Source organism: Ostrinia furnacalis, unplaced genomic scaffold (assembly GCF_004193835.3).
Source record: "Ostrinia furnacalis isolate ACB-3 unplaced genomic scaffold, ASM419383v2 OfSCF1848, whole genome shotgun sequence".
Taxonomy (NCBI): domain Eukaryota; kingdom Metazoa; phylum Arthropoda; class Insecta; order Lepidoptera; family Crambidae; genus Ostrinia; species Ostrinia furnacalis.
Genome location: NW_021132087.1, coordinates 71,766 through 89,569, shown reverse-complemented (window position 1 = coordinate 89,569; position 17,804 = coordinate 71,766). Strand labels below are relative to the sequence as shown.

Below are 17,804 nucleotides of genomic sequence, written 5' to 3'. Positions count from 1 at the left end.
TAATATATCTTGTATTAGTATGTAAAGTAATATGTATAGTCTGACGTGCTGTTGTCTGCTCATAAGATAATAACGCATCTATGCAGTCGTAATAAGTCCTATTTTGTAACAAAAAATAGTCGAATGTGCTGTTGACTCTACAATCTAATGACCACTGAAACCTCTTATTCGATTAGGGCTAAGGGTTAATTTTAATGAAAATATATTGAAAAACTAAAGATTTACGCATTTATCTTGAATTTATCGACTGAACACAGCTTCAATATTGACGGCATACAACACTAGTCTGTTTGCTTCGTACAAAGCCATAGCAAACCCTAAATAATAGGTGTGCTTGTTAGCAAATAATTTAGAGGCACAATACCATAGGCCTTCGATATTACTCGTACGAGTATAATATACTTAGTCTCTAAATAGTTCAAGATCCATATAAAGGTCTCTTTGTAAGCACACGAAACTAGAACCCTTTGGTAAAAATGCTACATGTTATTTTAGAAAACCCCTTGCTCACACCTTATACAATTTGGTTAATAATCTTCAATTTGGTTATGTTTACTAATTTACCTATAACATGAAACATGCACATAACCAACCTTTTTTTTTTTTTTTTTTTTTTTTCGACTGGAAAATGCATGAAACTGCATACTCACCAGCCCGGGGGAGCCGATGAGTTATGTGGGGCTCTCCTCGCCTGAAGGGCAAGGCCTACCCACTAAAAACCAGTCGGGTCCCTCTGGTCGCGCTTAGTGGGGCAGTATACGAGTCGAAGAATCGTTCGCGCGTCTGCCCCCACGCAACAGCCGCAGCCTCTCTCTATAGACACCTTCAGTGGGGTCCTCTCTCCAAAGCGCGCGGGGACTCCGCGCGCACTTCGGGCCTCAGTGTTAGGAAGCGGACGCCGCCCCCGAGTCCACCTCCATGAGGCTAGCTGTTCGGCCGGGCTCGGATAGCGCCGGCTTAGGCATCTGCTGTGGCTGAGGGCAATCTTTCGTCCCCAGCATGTGGTCCGCTGCCTTTCCTACCGCTGCACAAAGTAGGCAGCGGGGTTCTTTGGCGGGACACTCCTTTCTCTGGTGCCCAGACTGACCGCATCGGAAGCAGAGTTCGCTGCGGTCGCTGACGTTGGCAGCACATTTGTGGGCGACATGCCCGTCGCCCCAACATGACACACACCTCAAAGGCCTCGGTTTAAGCAGTGTAATTTGTACCGAGGCCCATCCAATAAGAAGCCGGCGGATACCTGCCAGCTGTTTCGCCGTTTTCGACGGTACCCGCGCGATGACACTGCGGGTGTCCCGGGTTCTGCTTATTTTGCCCACCTTTATTTGCTCTGGTGGGCACCCGGTTTTGGTGGAGATTGCCGTCGCAATGTCCAACTGTTCGATGGATTCATCCAAACCGGACAGTCGGATATCTTCACTTTTAATTGGTCGCCTTATTGCAACCACTTCCGCTGGAAAAGCAGGGACAGCACGAAGGGCAGCGGCCAGCCTATCCGCTTTCTCCTCCGCTTCTGGACCGGAAAGGACGAGGAGCTTTGCTGCCGTCTGACCTGGCTTAAAACGAAGTCCTTCTGTTATGCCCAGTTGGGCGAGATCCACCTGTTGTTTTGCAATGTGCATGAACCATTGGAAATCACAAGGTGGATCCTGGCGAGCGGCCTCCGGCGTAAACACTACTGAAATTGCAGCCGTTCTTGGGACACGAACCCTACGGGCTTTGCCCTTTTCTCTACCTGGCCCAGCCTTTTGTTGGCTAGCCGGTTTAACGCTGTTTGATGGGGCTTGACTCCCCTTCTTCTTACTCTTGCCACGCTTTACAACCTCAGTCCACCCAGCATCCATAGACTGGGGGGCTGGGGGAAAAGGGCGTGGCTCTGGACGGGTAGGTGCGGGGGGCAGGTTGAGATTTGCCCTTTTTTGTTTTTCGTACGCGGCTCTTAGAAGACGGCGCTGACACCAGGGTCACCATGGGTGGTGGCTGTGAAGGCGCCGCCTTCGGGCCGGTGTGCACCTGAGGGGCTGCGGCTGATGCAGCTTTGGCGGGGGTGGCTGGTACAGTTTCTACCAAGGGTGCTGGGGTGCCCCTTTTAGCCGTTGCCCGAGTATTTGGACCGGCATGTTTTCCTATTGGGAGAGCGGTTGAGTCATTGACTGAGTCCAGTTCTCTCGCTTTATCTGCTGCCAAAGACGGCCTAAGACGCTTCTCTGGGAGTAGTCTGTCTTCTATGCCTTTCAGTTTGGCGTCAACCATGGTTCCCACCCGGACCATTATATCTCTCTCGATATCTCCCGCCTGAGTAGAACTGGTAGGGAGAGGAGCAGTGATCTTAGCTGGAGTAACTTTGCTCCGTTCCTCTTTAAGGTTGCGGACCTCCTGACGAAGCTCCTCCAACTCCTTTTTAAGGAGGGAGTTGGCAACGTTCAGCCTATGAATTTCTTCATCAGGAGGCCGATTAGCGAGTGCCATTACTGCCGCCTCGATAGTCAAGGCAGCTTCTTTGAAGGCACCCTGTTCAGTACCTCTGATTTTGGTGCACTTTCCCGCGCAATTGAAAACCGCCTGGGCACTGGTGCGGATGGTCTGCATCAGCTCCTCTGCGGTGAGTGCATTGGAGTTATCCTGTGCGCGAAGGCGTGCCGTCTTCATTTTGTTACTTAGCCGTAACGCTAACTCTTCGGAGTCTTCCAATTGCTCCTTAGCAAGCAATCTTTCTTCAGCAAACTTCTGCCTTAAGCCTATGTACTCTCCGCTAGTTGAGGGTCTACCTCGGCCGCGAGGTTTTTTACTGCCACGCGATGTTCGGCCTGATGTCTGTTTCATTGATGGAGCCGATTCGGTCGACATGCACGAGTCGTCCGTATCAGCTGCGAAGCATCTCTCAATAAAACGATCAACCTTTTCAGAGTGATCTGTTTCCAAGTCTGAGTATTGTGATTCTTCCGACTCCTCGATCCGCCGCTTGGTGGCAGCCCGGGTGACGGAGTCCTCACTATTGATCCGGGAGCGGCTGCGGGTTGTGGGAGTCAGATCCCCGGGTAGAACCGGGGCAGTCTCAACCACTCCCTTTGCCGTCGTCAAGTCCGATTTACTCTCTGTCTGGGAGTCGCGTATTGGGGCGGGAGTCACACCGCGGGATGTACCCACGGCAGTCTCAGCTGCCTTTTTTGCGACGTGGTCGATTTTTTGTTTAGCTCCGAACATATTGCGAAGCCCTCGGTCAAAGCTGGTCAATTCTACCTTGCAAGATTTCGGCGCATTCGCCGGCGAAGACACAGAACACGGTGCGGCCCCCCCAGATACGTGGGCCGTGACCGCCGTAGCGGCAGAGGATTCTCCGGCCTTGCCGGTACCTCCCTGGGGTACTTTAGTTTTACTTGTGTCCATGTCATAATTTAGCTACTTACGGGCGCAGCTGCCCACACCCTCTCTCAGTCAGGGTAACTGCCGTACTCCCTACGACAACGCATCCCCTTGGCCCCTGCTGACCTTGGGATTGGGGGGGTTTATGAGATGTCCCCTGCATCGCGGCCCGGGCAGATACCCCGACAGCCCCCGGCCCACTCCATTGTGGGTTACGGGTCGCCCGACAGGCCTGCCGAGTTGACGCAACCTGCCGCGCAGGTGAGAAGTCAGCCGCCCGCGTGACAGAACACGCGGACGTTGCCCGGGGTGCACCACGTGGAGGTCCCTCACCATCGCACCCCAGTATCAAATTTACCTAGTATAACCCATCTCTAATACAAGCAAGTGAAGTCACTATTTGGTCAACTCAATTAAACTACTTTTTATCAATTACAACGCGACCAAAAATCGTAATTAACAGATAATTTAAAATTGATTAAGTTTTTAAGATCAAAATGAAGTGTCTTTTTAAAAAAGTTGTGATTTCGAATTATTAGGGAATGGTGTCAAATTGTCTATTATGTTTTATGACTGGGTTTATTGGGACTTAAAACCAAGTCTTCTTGCTTGTCGGGTGACTGCTCATCTCTTCACTGAGCTACGGAGACATTCTCGATATTATCAAATATAAAGCTAGTGAGGTAGCGTCTTATTTAGGATTTTAAATGTCAATATAAAAAACTACTTATGAAACTTTATGTATAATAATCGAGCTTTATACATATAATATAGATTTGGGCAATAATTAGAAGTATTTTCCCCACAGCCAGACAGTTTTGACAGTTCCAACTCCTTGCCAGACAGTTTTTTTAGGGTAGCTCCCAAAGCCACCATCACTCAAACTTTATAATTCACCAACATTATATCCTATATTGGGAGCATACGCTGGAAAACTTTCAGCTTTTATAAAATGACGTAGGTCTGGCGTTCACTAGCTCTTAGTCTATAATTACGTCAATTGACTAAATACTCACTCTTCTTCAGAGTCCTTTGCAGGTTTCACGTCTTTCCCGTTCTCTGGGAGAGCGTTCTTCTTCCTGTTGATATAAACGTCACCCAGTCCTTGCTGGAATAACGAAAAAATAATACATAAACTAACTTTCATCATCGCCATCATGTCATCTAGGAGTATGACCACAGAATAATAATAAGTACTACGTACAGAAGGTATTTAAAAAAATGTATGCTCAATGTCCATAACAATATGGTGTAATTTAGCTTGTCTCAAGAGTCAAGCACCATTTTATTGACAAACGTCAGTGATCGGTACTGCGCCGAAGCCATAGGGCTGACTTCGATAAAATTATGTGTGACGTGAGGTGCCAAACTGCAGAAAATGGCGGAGGAAATACATGAATAAGCATGAATTATCATGAATAATATTAATCACTTATTTACCTCTCAGTGTCTTCAGGCAACTTAAAAAAGTACATTCTGTGTTTTTATTATTATTTAGGCAGTTAAATACTGCACAGTATTTAGTACACCATTTTCTTTATTTTTTTCCATCATACACAAGAATACGCGTGCGTGAGTCAATGCTCGCTCGTATGTGAGGCCTTGTCGAATAGTATCCTGTAGGGTGCCATCGTGCTTGTTTTGTTTTCGATGTAAACTCGCGGAGATGAACCGGCCTGGTATGACCCATATATGATAGCCATATATCAGAGGCAAATGGAGGATTTGTCCTACACTCCTCACAGCTTGGAGAGGCCTGTGGGCGTAGTGTGAGGTTATATCAAACGCATTCGATATCAACTGCGTTAAAAAATATATAAAGATTTTAGTTCTTGATAGTTTCCGCTAGGGGCGCTGTACAATCCGTCATACATTTAATGTCACTTTTTTACGCAGTCGACATCGAATGCGTTTGACGTAAACTCACACTATAGTTCCAAAATACTGAACTGTCCTATCCATGACATTGACAGTGGGGCGCCACCGTCAATACCGGATCGCTGGTTCCGATTTTTGCCATGTTGGAAACCATATAGTTGAACGATGGTAGCGCCCCCCTGTCATTGAGTTTGGTGGGACAGTTCAGGTGGGTCATCTATACGCCAGCTGATGTTTTATCTACGCGAAGAGTGAGAATGGACACCTGTTCTATTCTACTGATATGACTTACCTGTTCTAAGACTTCCAAGATGGCTTCAACAATGGGCACCATCATAGTTGTAGCGGCGGCGTTGGACACCCACATCGATATGAACATCGTCACGAAGGTCAGCCCGAAGTTTAGTCTGCAATGAGAAAGCTAAATCAACCTTCTTTCATATCTGTAAAGTTCAAAACTCAGTGGCAAAAACCCACATCGAACATCGTCGTGAACATGATACCGATGTTTAGCTTGCAATGAGAAAAATTGGGACTCTTTAGAGAGTGTAGAGAAAAATATTTCTTAAACTTGTTTCATTTCAGTAAAGTTCAAAATCCAGTGGCAAAAACCCATAGTCCGACGTCGATTTATTTAGTTTTGAAAATACATGATTTGTAAGGGGCACCACATTGAAAATCATAAAGCTTTCACATGACGTCACATGCCAGGAGTGTCAGGACTGTGACACTCCTGGTAGGTATTATCGTAATATCTAGGTTTGCAGGAAATTTGTGTTTCTCAGTGAAGGTATACTAAGTTGTTTATAATATTTTCCCCGTTCCCTTTTTTATATAACAAGTCCAAATATTTCAGTATTTTAGGACCTTAATAGAAGGGAATAAAGTTCAAAATATGATGGGAACTATATTCCCACTGCGTTATAATTTAACCTCCACTGGTTGTGTTTTTATTGGCGGTCAAGCTGTAGATCCTGGCTACTAGAAGTTGCAGCGGTGGGAAATAAATAAAAAAATAAATATCCTTGGACATTTTACACTACGCTTCTAGTCCCAAACTAAGCAAAGTACTATGGGTACTACCCATTACAGAAATTAAAATTCATCATTTCAATTTCTACCCGGCCGGGAATCGAACCCGGGACCTCTCGGCATAGTAGTCCGTTCCGAACCACTACATCAAACGGCCGACATATCTAAATACATATAACTCAAAGGTGACTGACTGACATAGTGATCTATCAACGCACAGCCCAAACAACTGGACAGATCGGGCTGAAATTTGGACGCAGGCATCCGCTAAGAAAGAATTTTACGAAACTCCACCCCTAAGGGGGTAAAACGGGATCTACGCGTACGAATTCGCGGGCGGCTAGTTACAATATATTCCCACTATCTTTTTTCTTATAAAGGGTTAAAGAAAACGAACCTCCTATGCGAGCAGCCCACCACCTGGACAGTCCACAGCGCCACTCGCTTCGGAAGCTTGGAATGCTGGACGCCAGCCGCTATCATCAGCCCTCCCATGAACATCATGTTTGTCTCCTGCAAATACAAAATCAAAGTTATTTACTGCATGAAAAGAGGTACAAAACAGATCAAAAGCCCGGTCTGTGAGCACGTAGAATTTCGTCCAATGACCCCAAGCTACCCATCCTTATCGCTCGCGCGTAATTATGTTGCTGTCGCGCTCGCACACTCACTGCGGGCGCGCGTCGCACAGTCGCGACAGCAATATAATTACGCGCGAGCGATAAGGATGGGTAGCTTGGGGTCATTGGACAAAATTCTACGTGCTCACAGACCGGGTTTTATACAAGGTGTTTCTTTGGTATGTGTTCAAACAAAAAGGTTGATTCTCTAATGAAATCTAGTTTTAAATAAGGGAATCAACATTAAAGTCTCAAAAAGACATTCAATAAATATCCTTGGGTATTTCCAATACGCCTCTAGTCCCAAACTAAGAAAAACTTGTACTATGGGTACTAAACAATATTGGATGTCAAATTCCTTTTCGATAATTACAATTTGTGTGGAAATTGCAATATGTTATATTTGATACTGCAGTTTTCATTCAAAATTCGTTCATTAGCTTTTTTTTAATGATAATTAGTAATTTGAATTTGTTATTTCACAAATTAATAATACTCCCGCGTTAGCCCCTCGTACTAAGCTAAATATGCTTGTATCACGAGTGAGCTCACCACAATAGTCGAACGGCGGCGGGGACCGAATCCGCGTTCCCCGGATCACGAGTCGACCCCTTCACCGTTCGGCGATCGTGGCTTCTAAACTTATTTCTTGCGTGAAAGAGTAACAACATTCCATCATCATATGGAAATCATTGGGGGAAGCCTATACAGGGTGTCCCAGAATGGGTGAATCAAACTGCTAGGGGAGGTAGCTCTACTAATGTACTATGCCTAAAAATATGAAAAAAAAAATTAGGTTCGGATTTTTTTTTAATAAAGTGCTCTAAACTCTAAATCTAGTCATTATTTTCAAAAGTTTGTTTACAGATAAACAAAGCGATCATGTAAAATTAATGTTAGTTAGAAAAAAGTACAAATAAACTCCTAACACAGCAATTATAGCCAGATACTTAGGCAAAGCTGATTTATTTTCACTTTAAAAAAAAATGTTTTTTTTTTGTTTCTTTATACGCTTTTTTTTCATATTTTTAGGGGTAGTACATTAGTAGAGTTACCTCCCCTAGCAGTTTGATTTACCTAACACCCTGTATGTCCTGCTCCTGTGGCTGAAATTACCTTCATATAAGCAGCACAGGTCTGGTCCGAGTTCAGTATTCCCATGGTGGGGAACAGGACGATCGGCAGCATGGAGGTGACCGGCAGAGGCAGCAGCTCCAACACCCAGAATATCGCCATGATGAGCACCACGTACATGCATCTGTAAGCCTGGAAGAAATACGAGAACGAATTTCAAGAGAGGTTTATTAGACTAGCAATAAAACTCGCAAGCTGTTTACCACTGTACATATAAATAAAGCGCGGTCTGTGAGCACGTAGAATTTCGTCCAATGACCCCAAGCTACCCATCCTTCTCGCTCGCGCATAATTATGTTGCTGTTGCGCTCGCACACCCACTGCGGCCGCCCGTCGCACAGTCGCGACAGCAATATTTACGCACGAGCGATAAGGATGGGTAGCTTGGGGTCAATGGACAAAATTCTACGTGCTCACAGACCGGGCTTTAGCAATAAAACTCGCAAGCTGTTTACCACTGTATAAATAGCTGTGGCAACTTCTGCCAGATTTACACAGTGGTGACAGCTTGATGAAATCAACTTCTGTAAGTTTTATTGCTAGTCTGCAGTTCTGCAAGGTTAAATTAAAAGTACAGTATTTTTTCTTTAAAAAACAAAACGGATTTTAACTGCTTGTTCTTATGAGAAAAAAACTTGCTTTTTTGTTCTTTTTTATTTTTTTACATTTATTCACGGTGGCGTATGCTAAAAAAGCCTGTAAGCATTTATTTTTACTACATCTTTTTTTAATGAATGCATGTGTAGTATATTCTATGCTTTATAAACTGCCAAAAAAATGAAAAAATATAAGATGATATTAATCTACTAATTACAATCTTAAAAGAGTGATTGGAACTTACTTTTTTATTTACAACTAATAAAAGAGTAAAATTAAATAAAAATCATCTTTAAAGACTTACTGGGGCATGGTTCATGATCGGAATGGGCAACAGTATCAGTGGTGTCAGCACCACTATCAGCGACTTCCAGTAGATGGACAAGAATAGACTTATCCGTTGCCATAGCGAAGCGCTCGACCTACTTCTGGAAAAAAAATAGGTGGTTCCGCTGGAAAAAAGAACAAACACACATATTATAACGACCTGTTTGTACCCGGTGCGATGTTAGTGCACTGTAAATAAAAAAAGCAAAATTATTAAATGAAAACATTCACATTCCATGTAAGTACCATTGCATTGTATTGTGATGAGATTTCCATTTAAACTGATTTTTAATAATAAGAACACTATTGTAATCATTGACGCAGAACTGACGGCCGATGGGGCAGCAAGGTTCTGGAATGGAGGACGCGTACCGGAAGGCGCAGCGTGGGACGTCCACCTACAAGGTGGACCGACGACATCGTAAAGGTAGCAGGGAAGCGCTGGATGCAGGCCGCTACCAATCGATCAATGTGGAAAGCATTAGGGGAGGCCTATGTTCAGCAGTGGACGTCCTATGGCTGACATGATGATGATGATGATGATTGTAATCATTATTTGTTATTTATAAAAAATTAAGTCAGCTTCAGAGATGACTGAATTAAGTCAAGTTTCATTTTTTCTTTTATTAATTCTCTGGCAATTTTATGTATCACAATATAATGCAAAAGGTGATAAATAAAAAATTCAATAAGATAAAAAAGTTCAAAAGTAAAGGTAGGTAATGATAAAAATGGTTGAAGAATAAGTTACGTTTGTGTGAATTATGTGTTTGTATTGAAAATAAAGTTGCAATGGATAAAACTGAAGAATGAAGAACCGAAAACAGAATGTGCAATACTACAAATAAATTAATTATAGACATAGTGAGACAACTCATGAATGTAATGTCATATTTACATCATAAATTATATTAATTTTAAATTGTTGAAGAAGTCTAAAACATGCTATTGAAACACTGAACTGTACACTACAGAAAAAAATACTATAGTAATAATAAGCATGTTATTTTTAAGTAAATCAATTTTATAATCATGCAGTGCCATGCTGGACATACGTGAACAAACATAGCATCAGCTGAGGCACTTACAAACGGTTAGTACCGGGCTACACAGGTATTTTTTATGTGTATTTACTCTTTTATCAAATATCTCCTAAAACTCTGGAAAAAACATTATAGAAGTAGATAAGTTTATTTTTATAACATCCTGTGTATGTGATATGTGCCAATAGGTAATTTTTGGGTAAAGGGGNAGTCGTGTAATTAATTGTTGTGTATGAAAAATCCTTTTGATTTATTCATTATAGCTGAGTAGTATTGCTTTTTGTAGGGTAGTATAAAATATCGTATATTACCTAATATAAACCAAATTCAATAATTACCGAATCTCATCGTTCACGGGAACGCCGTTTTCCACCGCATTAGACATTTTTGAAGATTATTTGATGTATTTTTCACCAAAAACTAAATGAAGTTGAGTATTCTTGATTCTTCACATTCTCTTCTTCGTCTGGAACAAACAAAAAATAATATTTAATTTCTCAATGATGAACAATTTAGGTTCTATCATCTCGTCGTGTATTTTTTACGTTTTCAGGCGAATTAATTACCAAATTATTAAAAAGACAATTCAAAGCAAAACACCGCGAGTAAATTCAAAACAATTTATTGACATTTGTCTGATTTTGACATTTATGAAAACAAAAGTGATGACAATTCCGGTTCCATTTATTCTCTCTTTCTTTTAGTTTAAAATAACTGAATAAGATATATCGATAAAACATCAAGTCAAGTCAGTGAGCTCTATTGAGTTCACACTTCTTATCGGTAATTAAGGAAAAACTAAACGCTTCCAATGCAGCCACCATTATACCACATACATCACTATCACTTTGATATGACATATGTCAAAATTGTCAAAACAAAACAATCTGTACTCAAATTAATTTACGATTGAAAAATCAACATTTATCTTAATTATTTAATGGTACTAGTTATATTTTACTGTAATTACATAAAGAAAGAACATAAACATTAATACGGACAGTGAATAAGTGCTGTGCGCAATGACTGAACAGCAACCGAAGTCGGAGTCCGAAGGTAAGTTAAATTATAACTAATTTTATGGTTCCTTTTCGTTATCAGGGCTATCTGATCATTTGATAAATATGTTTAAACCAATTAGTGGTTATAAAAGCTGAAACAAGTATTGAAAGTGTTTAAAAAACGCTAAAATTTAATGTTCTTTTGAGGTTATTTTTTACCTCTTCAACACTGACTAATCTACGATTTGGTATAACTTTGTGACTTAAAAAATAGGGATTAATAGTTTTTTTTTACATACCATAGTCAGTAAAGTTTTCTAATCTTTATAAAGTTGATAGCATCATAATCACTACCTGTCTGCTGTCTACTTTGGCTTGCAAACAATTTGTTAAAAATTTTGAGATAAAAATCATTTGGATCAACCAACACTGTGCATGTGTCAGTATTAGAATCAGATATTTAGCTATATTCCATTAAACAATCTTAAGAAATGACACTGCAAAGTGATGAAGAGTGGCTGCAAGTAAATTCATTATTTTTTTTAGTTTTGTTATTCTTGATGTTGTTTTGTGTCGCCGAATAAACCATTTTATTTTCATTTTAAAAAATCTTTTCACAGATGATAGATTTATGGCATAAGAAATAATTTTATTAAATGAATGTTGGCTGATTGCAATAAAGCACTGGTTTATTGATTATTTGATTGGTTAATGATAAAGTACAAATCAAGAATTCAGCACAATTGCTGATGCAGTGATCAGAGTTTATTTATTTAATTGGACAACCAACAAGATAATTTGAAATCATTTTAACATTTGCTTACAAAATCTAAGTGCTAAGACTAATGATGAGAATCAATTATTTGAAACTTAAGTTTCAACCAGATACTTTTAACAAAACTTTTTGCAATGGAATATTTTTTCAATGTTGTATTGACAGTAAATACATAATATTTGTTCCACTGTGCCGTACATACTGGTGCAATAATCTAACTTCCTGTAAAGTCGCTGAAGTACACAATAATAACTTCTCACTCACTGTCACAGTAAACGGAAGTCCGCTGTTAATCTTAGTTGTCAGCAAAATGACCGCATTATAATGCAAATCAGAACAGGTTTAAGTACAACTGCAACTGATAATACAGCATTGTTCAAACATGCATGGCTGCAGTTATGCAAACAATCTGGAACTGACCGTGTGGGCTAGGGTTGGCAAGATATCGTCTTGAAGAAGACCAGTCATTAATGTGACTGTACACTTGCTTATGAAACTTTATTCAATGTGCTTATGAAGAAAAGGCTAATCTTCAACTGTTTTACAATGAAAATATACTACAAACAAGGTAAGGTATACCTTAAATTAATAAAAATTTTATCATCTACCTAATTGTTATGAAGCTCAAAAACTATAATATACTAAGATTAGTTGTGGGTCCAACCAAGAGCTTGCTTGCAGCTTATGCAGACATTGATATGATGACAAGTTACCTACTCTTGTCTATCGAATTATGCCATCTAACCTTCTACCAAATGGCTATTAGGGCGGGCGTTATTACCAGCGAAAAATTCTACGTACAAAAGGCACTACATATTTTTTTGTCAGAAAATGCATTAAATTGCATACTCACTAGTCAGGGAGAACCAATGGAGTACCTACTCCATGTTATAGAAACTCAATATTTCGTATTTAAAGTCGGTTTTTGCAAATTTGCGAATACCACCTAAAGTTATAATAAAATCCGTGAATTTCTAGGCTTATTGGCAGCCCTATGCCACCTGGCATATGTGCCGCCTCGTGCAACTGCACTTGCAAGGATTCTACAAACAGGTGGTTCTTCCGTCATTCACATAATAAACGTTGATTTAAATAGCATTCAAAGTAAGTAGTTATTTAATAGTTAGCGTAAGTTGACCATCATTATTATCGTAGATTAGTTTGTAGTTATTTATATGGCTTTCAATTGTTTGTAATAGATTGGCACGTGTCTGCGGTATTCACGTGTGTGCATATTTTAATATGTTAGGAAAATGCAAGGTGCATCGCATATACGAATTCGAACGACAACCAACGTTAATTAACTAACATCGTTAACGATAGCACATCAAGGTAAACTCTGGCATCTTATTCACAAATTGACCCGGGAATCGAACCAACACTCCCTTGTTACGAGTCCTCGCTCACTGCAGACTTTATGTCGGCCTATAGTTTGGTCAGGCTGTTAATCAGTGGGAACAAGTATTGTCAATACCTAAGTACTCACAACACAGATTTGGTATCGGCCGATTCCTCGTTCTTATAGCTAAAGTCGAGCAAATAGCTGATAGAGGTATCTTAGACCAAAATAAACGTAGGTATCGTACTAATCGTACTAATGCGAAAGTTTGGATGTTTAGATGTGTGGATGTTTGTTACTCTTTCACGCAGAAACTACTGAACGGATTTTGATGAAACTTTACAGTATTATTGTTTATAACCCAGAATAACATATACGGCTATTAATTTATGACGAAACTAAATGCAAAAGCTAGTAATATATAAAAATCTTATAAGAAATCAGAGTGCATGTGTACTAGTGTGTTTGCCACAAACGAGTTTACAAATAACAAACGACTTGTCAAAAGTTGATCGAACTGTTACGGACTTGTGTTACACAATATCAAATGGAACTGAACTGTTACGGTTGGTTATCCAAAACATTTGGTTGCCCATTGTTTGGCCAAGTGTCAGGTGTTGCTAACTGGAGTCGGTTTGGACAATAAAATAGCAAGGCGCGTGCTGTGTATTATTAACGATGTTTAAATTTTAGAGAATTAGTCATAGCTATTCGCTAATACAACAAACGATGGACATTAAAGACATCCTCGTTCTTTCAATGTTGTGGGAGTAAGAACTATGGTAGAAATGCTACTTTAACTCGTGGAAAAGGGTTTCAACTAGCGAATCGAGACAAAATAAAATCACTAGCGAGTGTCGATTGGCATCTGCCTGTTATTTATACAAAAAGCTCTCAGTTGTCGATCACACTTAGAGAGTGGTCCTATACTTTGGCGGAACCACATGGAGTGTAGCCTAATCCTCGAGTAAATTATAGAGGGTTGTACGTTGTACGAACTAAACTAAACGAAATTTTAATTAATTTTAACCAGTAAATAATGCAGTGAAACAAAAATTAACAAAACAACCATCAACCAATTATGTATTTCGCATGAAATTTCCTTATAAATAAAATTAAGAATTTCCTTCCTTAAAAGTACCTATAAAAATAATTCCAAAACTTTCGCTTTCCTCGTATCGCTTTAGATATGAAGGTATCGTGATGGTGTGCTTAGTAAACGTTGTAAACATGTTTTTCAAACATTTTACGACGATCCAATCTTATGCACACATCGTCAAATTAAGCAACATGAAACTGGGTCACACTGGCTCTCTTAATACTGTCATAATGTCACTCATACTCTATTTTTTGTCACGAGTAAATAATCTCATGTTCCAAACAAACATGTTTTTGTAATCTGTATTAATATGAAAAAGCTGAAGAGTTTAATGAGGGCTATCGTTTTAGCGCTCACCAGTTAGCGCCACTGTAGAGTAAGGTCCTGTCACTTGCTAGTAGCGAAGACAGTGGCACCAACTTGTGAGCGCTAAAGTGGCAGGAGGACTATCGCATTTGCAGTCATAATTTGAGTACCTAAGGTCCTTTCAATCGCCAGGGGTGCCAACTGTTAAGTATAAAAACGATGGCCCTCATTGTTCAGTTTTTTAAAACATAAACCTGCTAATCTCAGGAAAAAATATTTTTATGTTGGATAGCCCATTTATCACCATCACGCTAAGACCAATAGGAGCAGAGCATCAATGAAAAATGTTGCGTTATTAAGGCGAAAGTTTGTGAGTGTGTATGTTTGTTACTTCTTCACGTCTAAACGGCTGGAGTGATTTTAATAAAATGTAGTATGGAGTTAGCTGACATCCTGGATTAACACATAATGCTACTTTTTACCGCGGGTAACACCGCGGGGAACAGCTAGTATGAAATATATTTAGGACTATATTACTTCCGAACTAATGCGGAACTATTAGACTTAACTGTCAGATAAAAGCAATCTATCTAAAACCCGGTAGTTTGGTAACTGGTCGCCACTCGCCACAACTCTCACTAGTTGAGATAGGTCAGCGGCCTCCAGTCACTCTTGATCTTTTGTCAAGAGATCGGATCGAATATTGTCCCATTTTGATTGTTTTATTATTATTTAGTTTATTAACACTCACTATCCTAGACTGCATCTCACTTAACATCGGTTGTGATTGCGGCAAATACCTGACCCGCATCCAGGCTCTTCCCGCGACCTTCACCAGATCATCCGTCCACCTAGTGGACTCATTTATCTCTACCCTACTCAAAACTGTTCAAGCTTCATTTTAGATCAGTTACGTTTGAATCTATCCTTAAATGAAGATTCGTACTGGAGCATTGTTTTCTGATCTTGATAAGTAGCTATTTTTACTATGGATCATCTTATGACGTCATACATTCTCAACCTTGCCGCTCGTTTCAAGGCTCCAGTGACGTCATAGCACATGACGCCCGCACTTTATTTATCTATATCAAATAGCCACTGAAGACTTCAGTATAAGAATGGATTTGTCACGTTACACGAACGTTTTCATAGTCGATCTATTTCGAATGCAAATAACATGAACAAGTAGTCGTAATGGAAATATGAAATCGCCGCGAATAGCTATCCGATTTCTCGAATCTAGAAGACGAAAATATCCCTGAATTGATTTAAACACTGCATGTTTCCGATCTTTCAAGATCAAAATATCTGGTAGATAGCTTTTTCCTTGCATATGTTTTGCGGGAACATTCTACTGATTCATTGAATAGTTAATGGAAAACTTTTCCAGGCATTACAATTAAAAAACGCTCTGCATAATTATGATAGTCCATCAAACTATGCAGTTAATCCATCATGATGCCCTTCCCGCCTATTTCAAGGCTACACTAATGCAATGGAGATTAAATTGGCAGTAGGGTTAGATCTGTGGACTGAATACAAATTTTCTGATGGTACAGCTTACAAATGACTGTCAAAAATGGTTGATGGTACCTAGATCCTTACAAATGACTGCCAAAAATGCTCAGTTAATAAGTCCATCATATAAGTCTACGTCTAAGGCAGGCTACTACTGCTATTGATAAGCCTAGTCCGTGAGCCATCAGGCTAAAATTATCTTCGATAATTCCCTCAGAGTCCCTCATGTGTGTGAGTGGCTCTTCATAATCTTCTGATCTTCGCTCAACACAACGAGTGACTAGCAACCTTCTATCTCTGCGTCCATCGATAGAAATGTCTGGCGATATTTACGTTCATTCTTATCTAATTTAGAGACATAAATCACGGGACTATTCCCACCACTCGTTCCCACCACTGCAACTCCTGTGTAGCCAGGATCTACAGCTTGACCGCCAATAAAAACCCAACCAAGTCATTTTTTCCTGGGAAAAAGTTAAACTGTCATTAGACCCGNTAATTATTAAAAAAAATTTTTTTTTATTTTTAGGATTGTTAAAAACGGCCAACTTTCACAATTTTTTTCTCAAAAACCAAGTAAAATGAGCACACGTGAGTTTCACTCTTGTGATTGAAACGTAAGACGCTATCGACTCATGGCATTAACTTAATCATGTCCGATTTTGAGGGTTTCTAAAACACTGTGCTACTGAAAAGACCGAATAATATATCCATCCCACACCAACGCATCCAGCACCTAAGGTCAATTCGACCCGATAACGCAGTGTGAACGTGTTAAGTATGCTTTTTTAATAAAAAATAAATCTTTGAACATCAAGTGCCTTTAAATAGTTTCCATCCTTTGACTACAAATGAATAAAAATAAGTACCATAACATAATTATTTTGAAGATTATTTGATATAGACAAAAANTCCATAGTGCCACATGAATAAATGTGACATGACATGTGTCAAAATTGTCAAAACAAAACAATCTGTACATCTGTACTCAATTATTTATTTTACGATTGAAAAATCAACATTTATCTTAATTATTTAATGGTACTAGTTCTATTTTATTATAATTACATAAAGAAAGAATATAAACATTAATACGGACAGTGAATAAGTGCTGTGCGCAATGACTGAACAACAACCGAAGTCGGAGTCCGAAGGTAAGTTAAATTATAACTAATTTTATGGTTCCTTTTCGTTATCAGGGCTATCTGATCATTTGATAAATATGTTTAAATCAATTAGTGGCTATAAAAGCTGAAACAGGTATTGAAAGTGTTTGAAAAACGCTAAAATTTTGTGTTATTTTGAGGTTATGTTTTTACCTCTTCAACACTGTAAATCTAGGGTTTGGCATATAAATACATTGTAACTTAAAAAATAAGCATTAATAGTTTTTTTTACTTATCATTATCTGTAAAGTTTTCTAATTTTTATGAAGTTGATAATATCTTAGTTATACCACAGAATAATAATTTAATTTGGCTTACAAACAATCAACCAATCGATCAAACAACACTTTGTGTAGGTGTCAGTATTAGAAGATCAAGTATTTTAGTGTATATTTAGCTATATTCCATTACACAATCCTAAGAAATGAATCTTTCAAATTGGTGAAGTGTAGCTGCGTGTGATTGACAAGAGTATCATATCATCAAATCAGTTCATTTGTGTCATGAGAGAATCATTTTATTATATTAACATTAACCCTTAACCACTGACGTGTCATTTTGTTACACTAACACTGACGTACGTACGGCATACGTACGTAACTTTGA

At 39.6% G+C, this 17,804-nt stretch overlaps 1 protein-coding gene across 1 annotated transcript in view; it reads right to left on the bottom strand.

Moving 5' to 3' along the window:
* Positions 1-4,375: 4,375 nt before the first annotated feature.
* LOC114353858 (protein I'm not dead yet-like) overlaps positions 4,376-17,804 on the bottom strand; it is a 55,063-nt gene continuing 41,634 nt past the window's right edge. Inside the window, exons 2-7 of the mRNA XM_028305983.1 lie at positions 10,333-10,460; positions 8,929-9,076; positions 8,010-8,159; positions 6,671-6,786; positions 5,534-5,648; positions 4,376-4,471 (exon numbers count right to left, since the gene is read on the bottom strand). Coding sequence (XP_028161784.1) covers positions 4,376-4,471; positions 5,534-5,648; positions 6,671-6,786; positions 8,010-8,159; positions 8,929-9,076; positions 10,333-10,379 — 672 coding nt within the window. The 5' untranslated portion in view covers positions 10,380-10,460. The remainder of the gene's footprint in view (positions 4,472-5,533; positions 5,649-6,670; positions 6,787-8,009; positions 8,160-8,928; positions 9,077-10,332; positions 10,461-17,804) is intronic.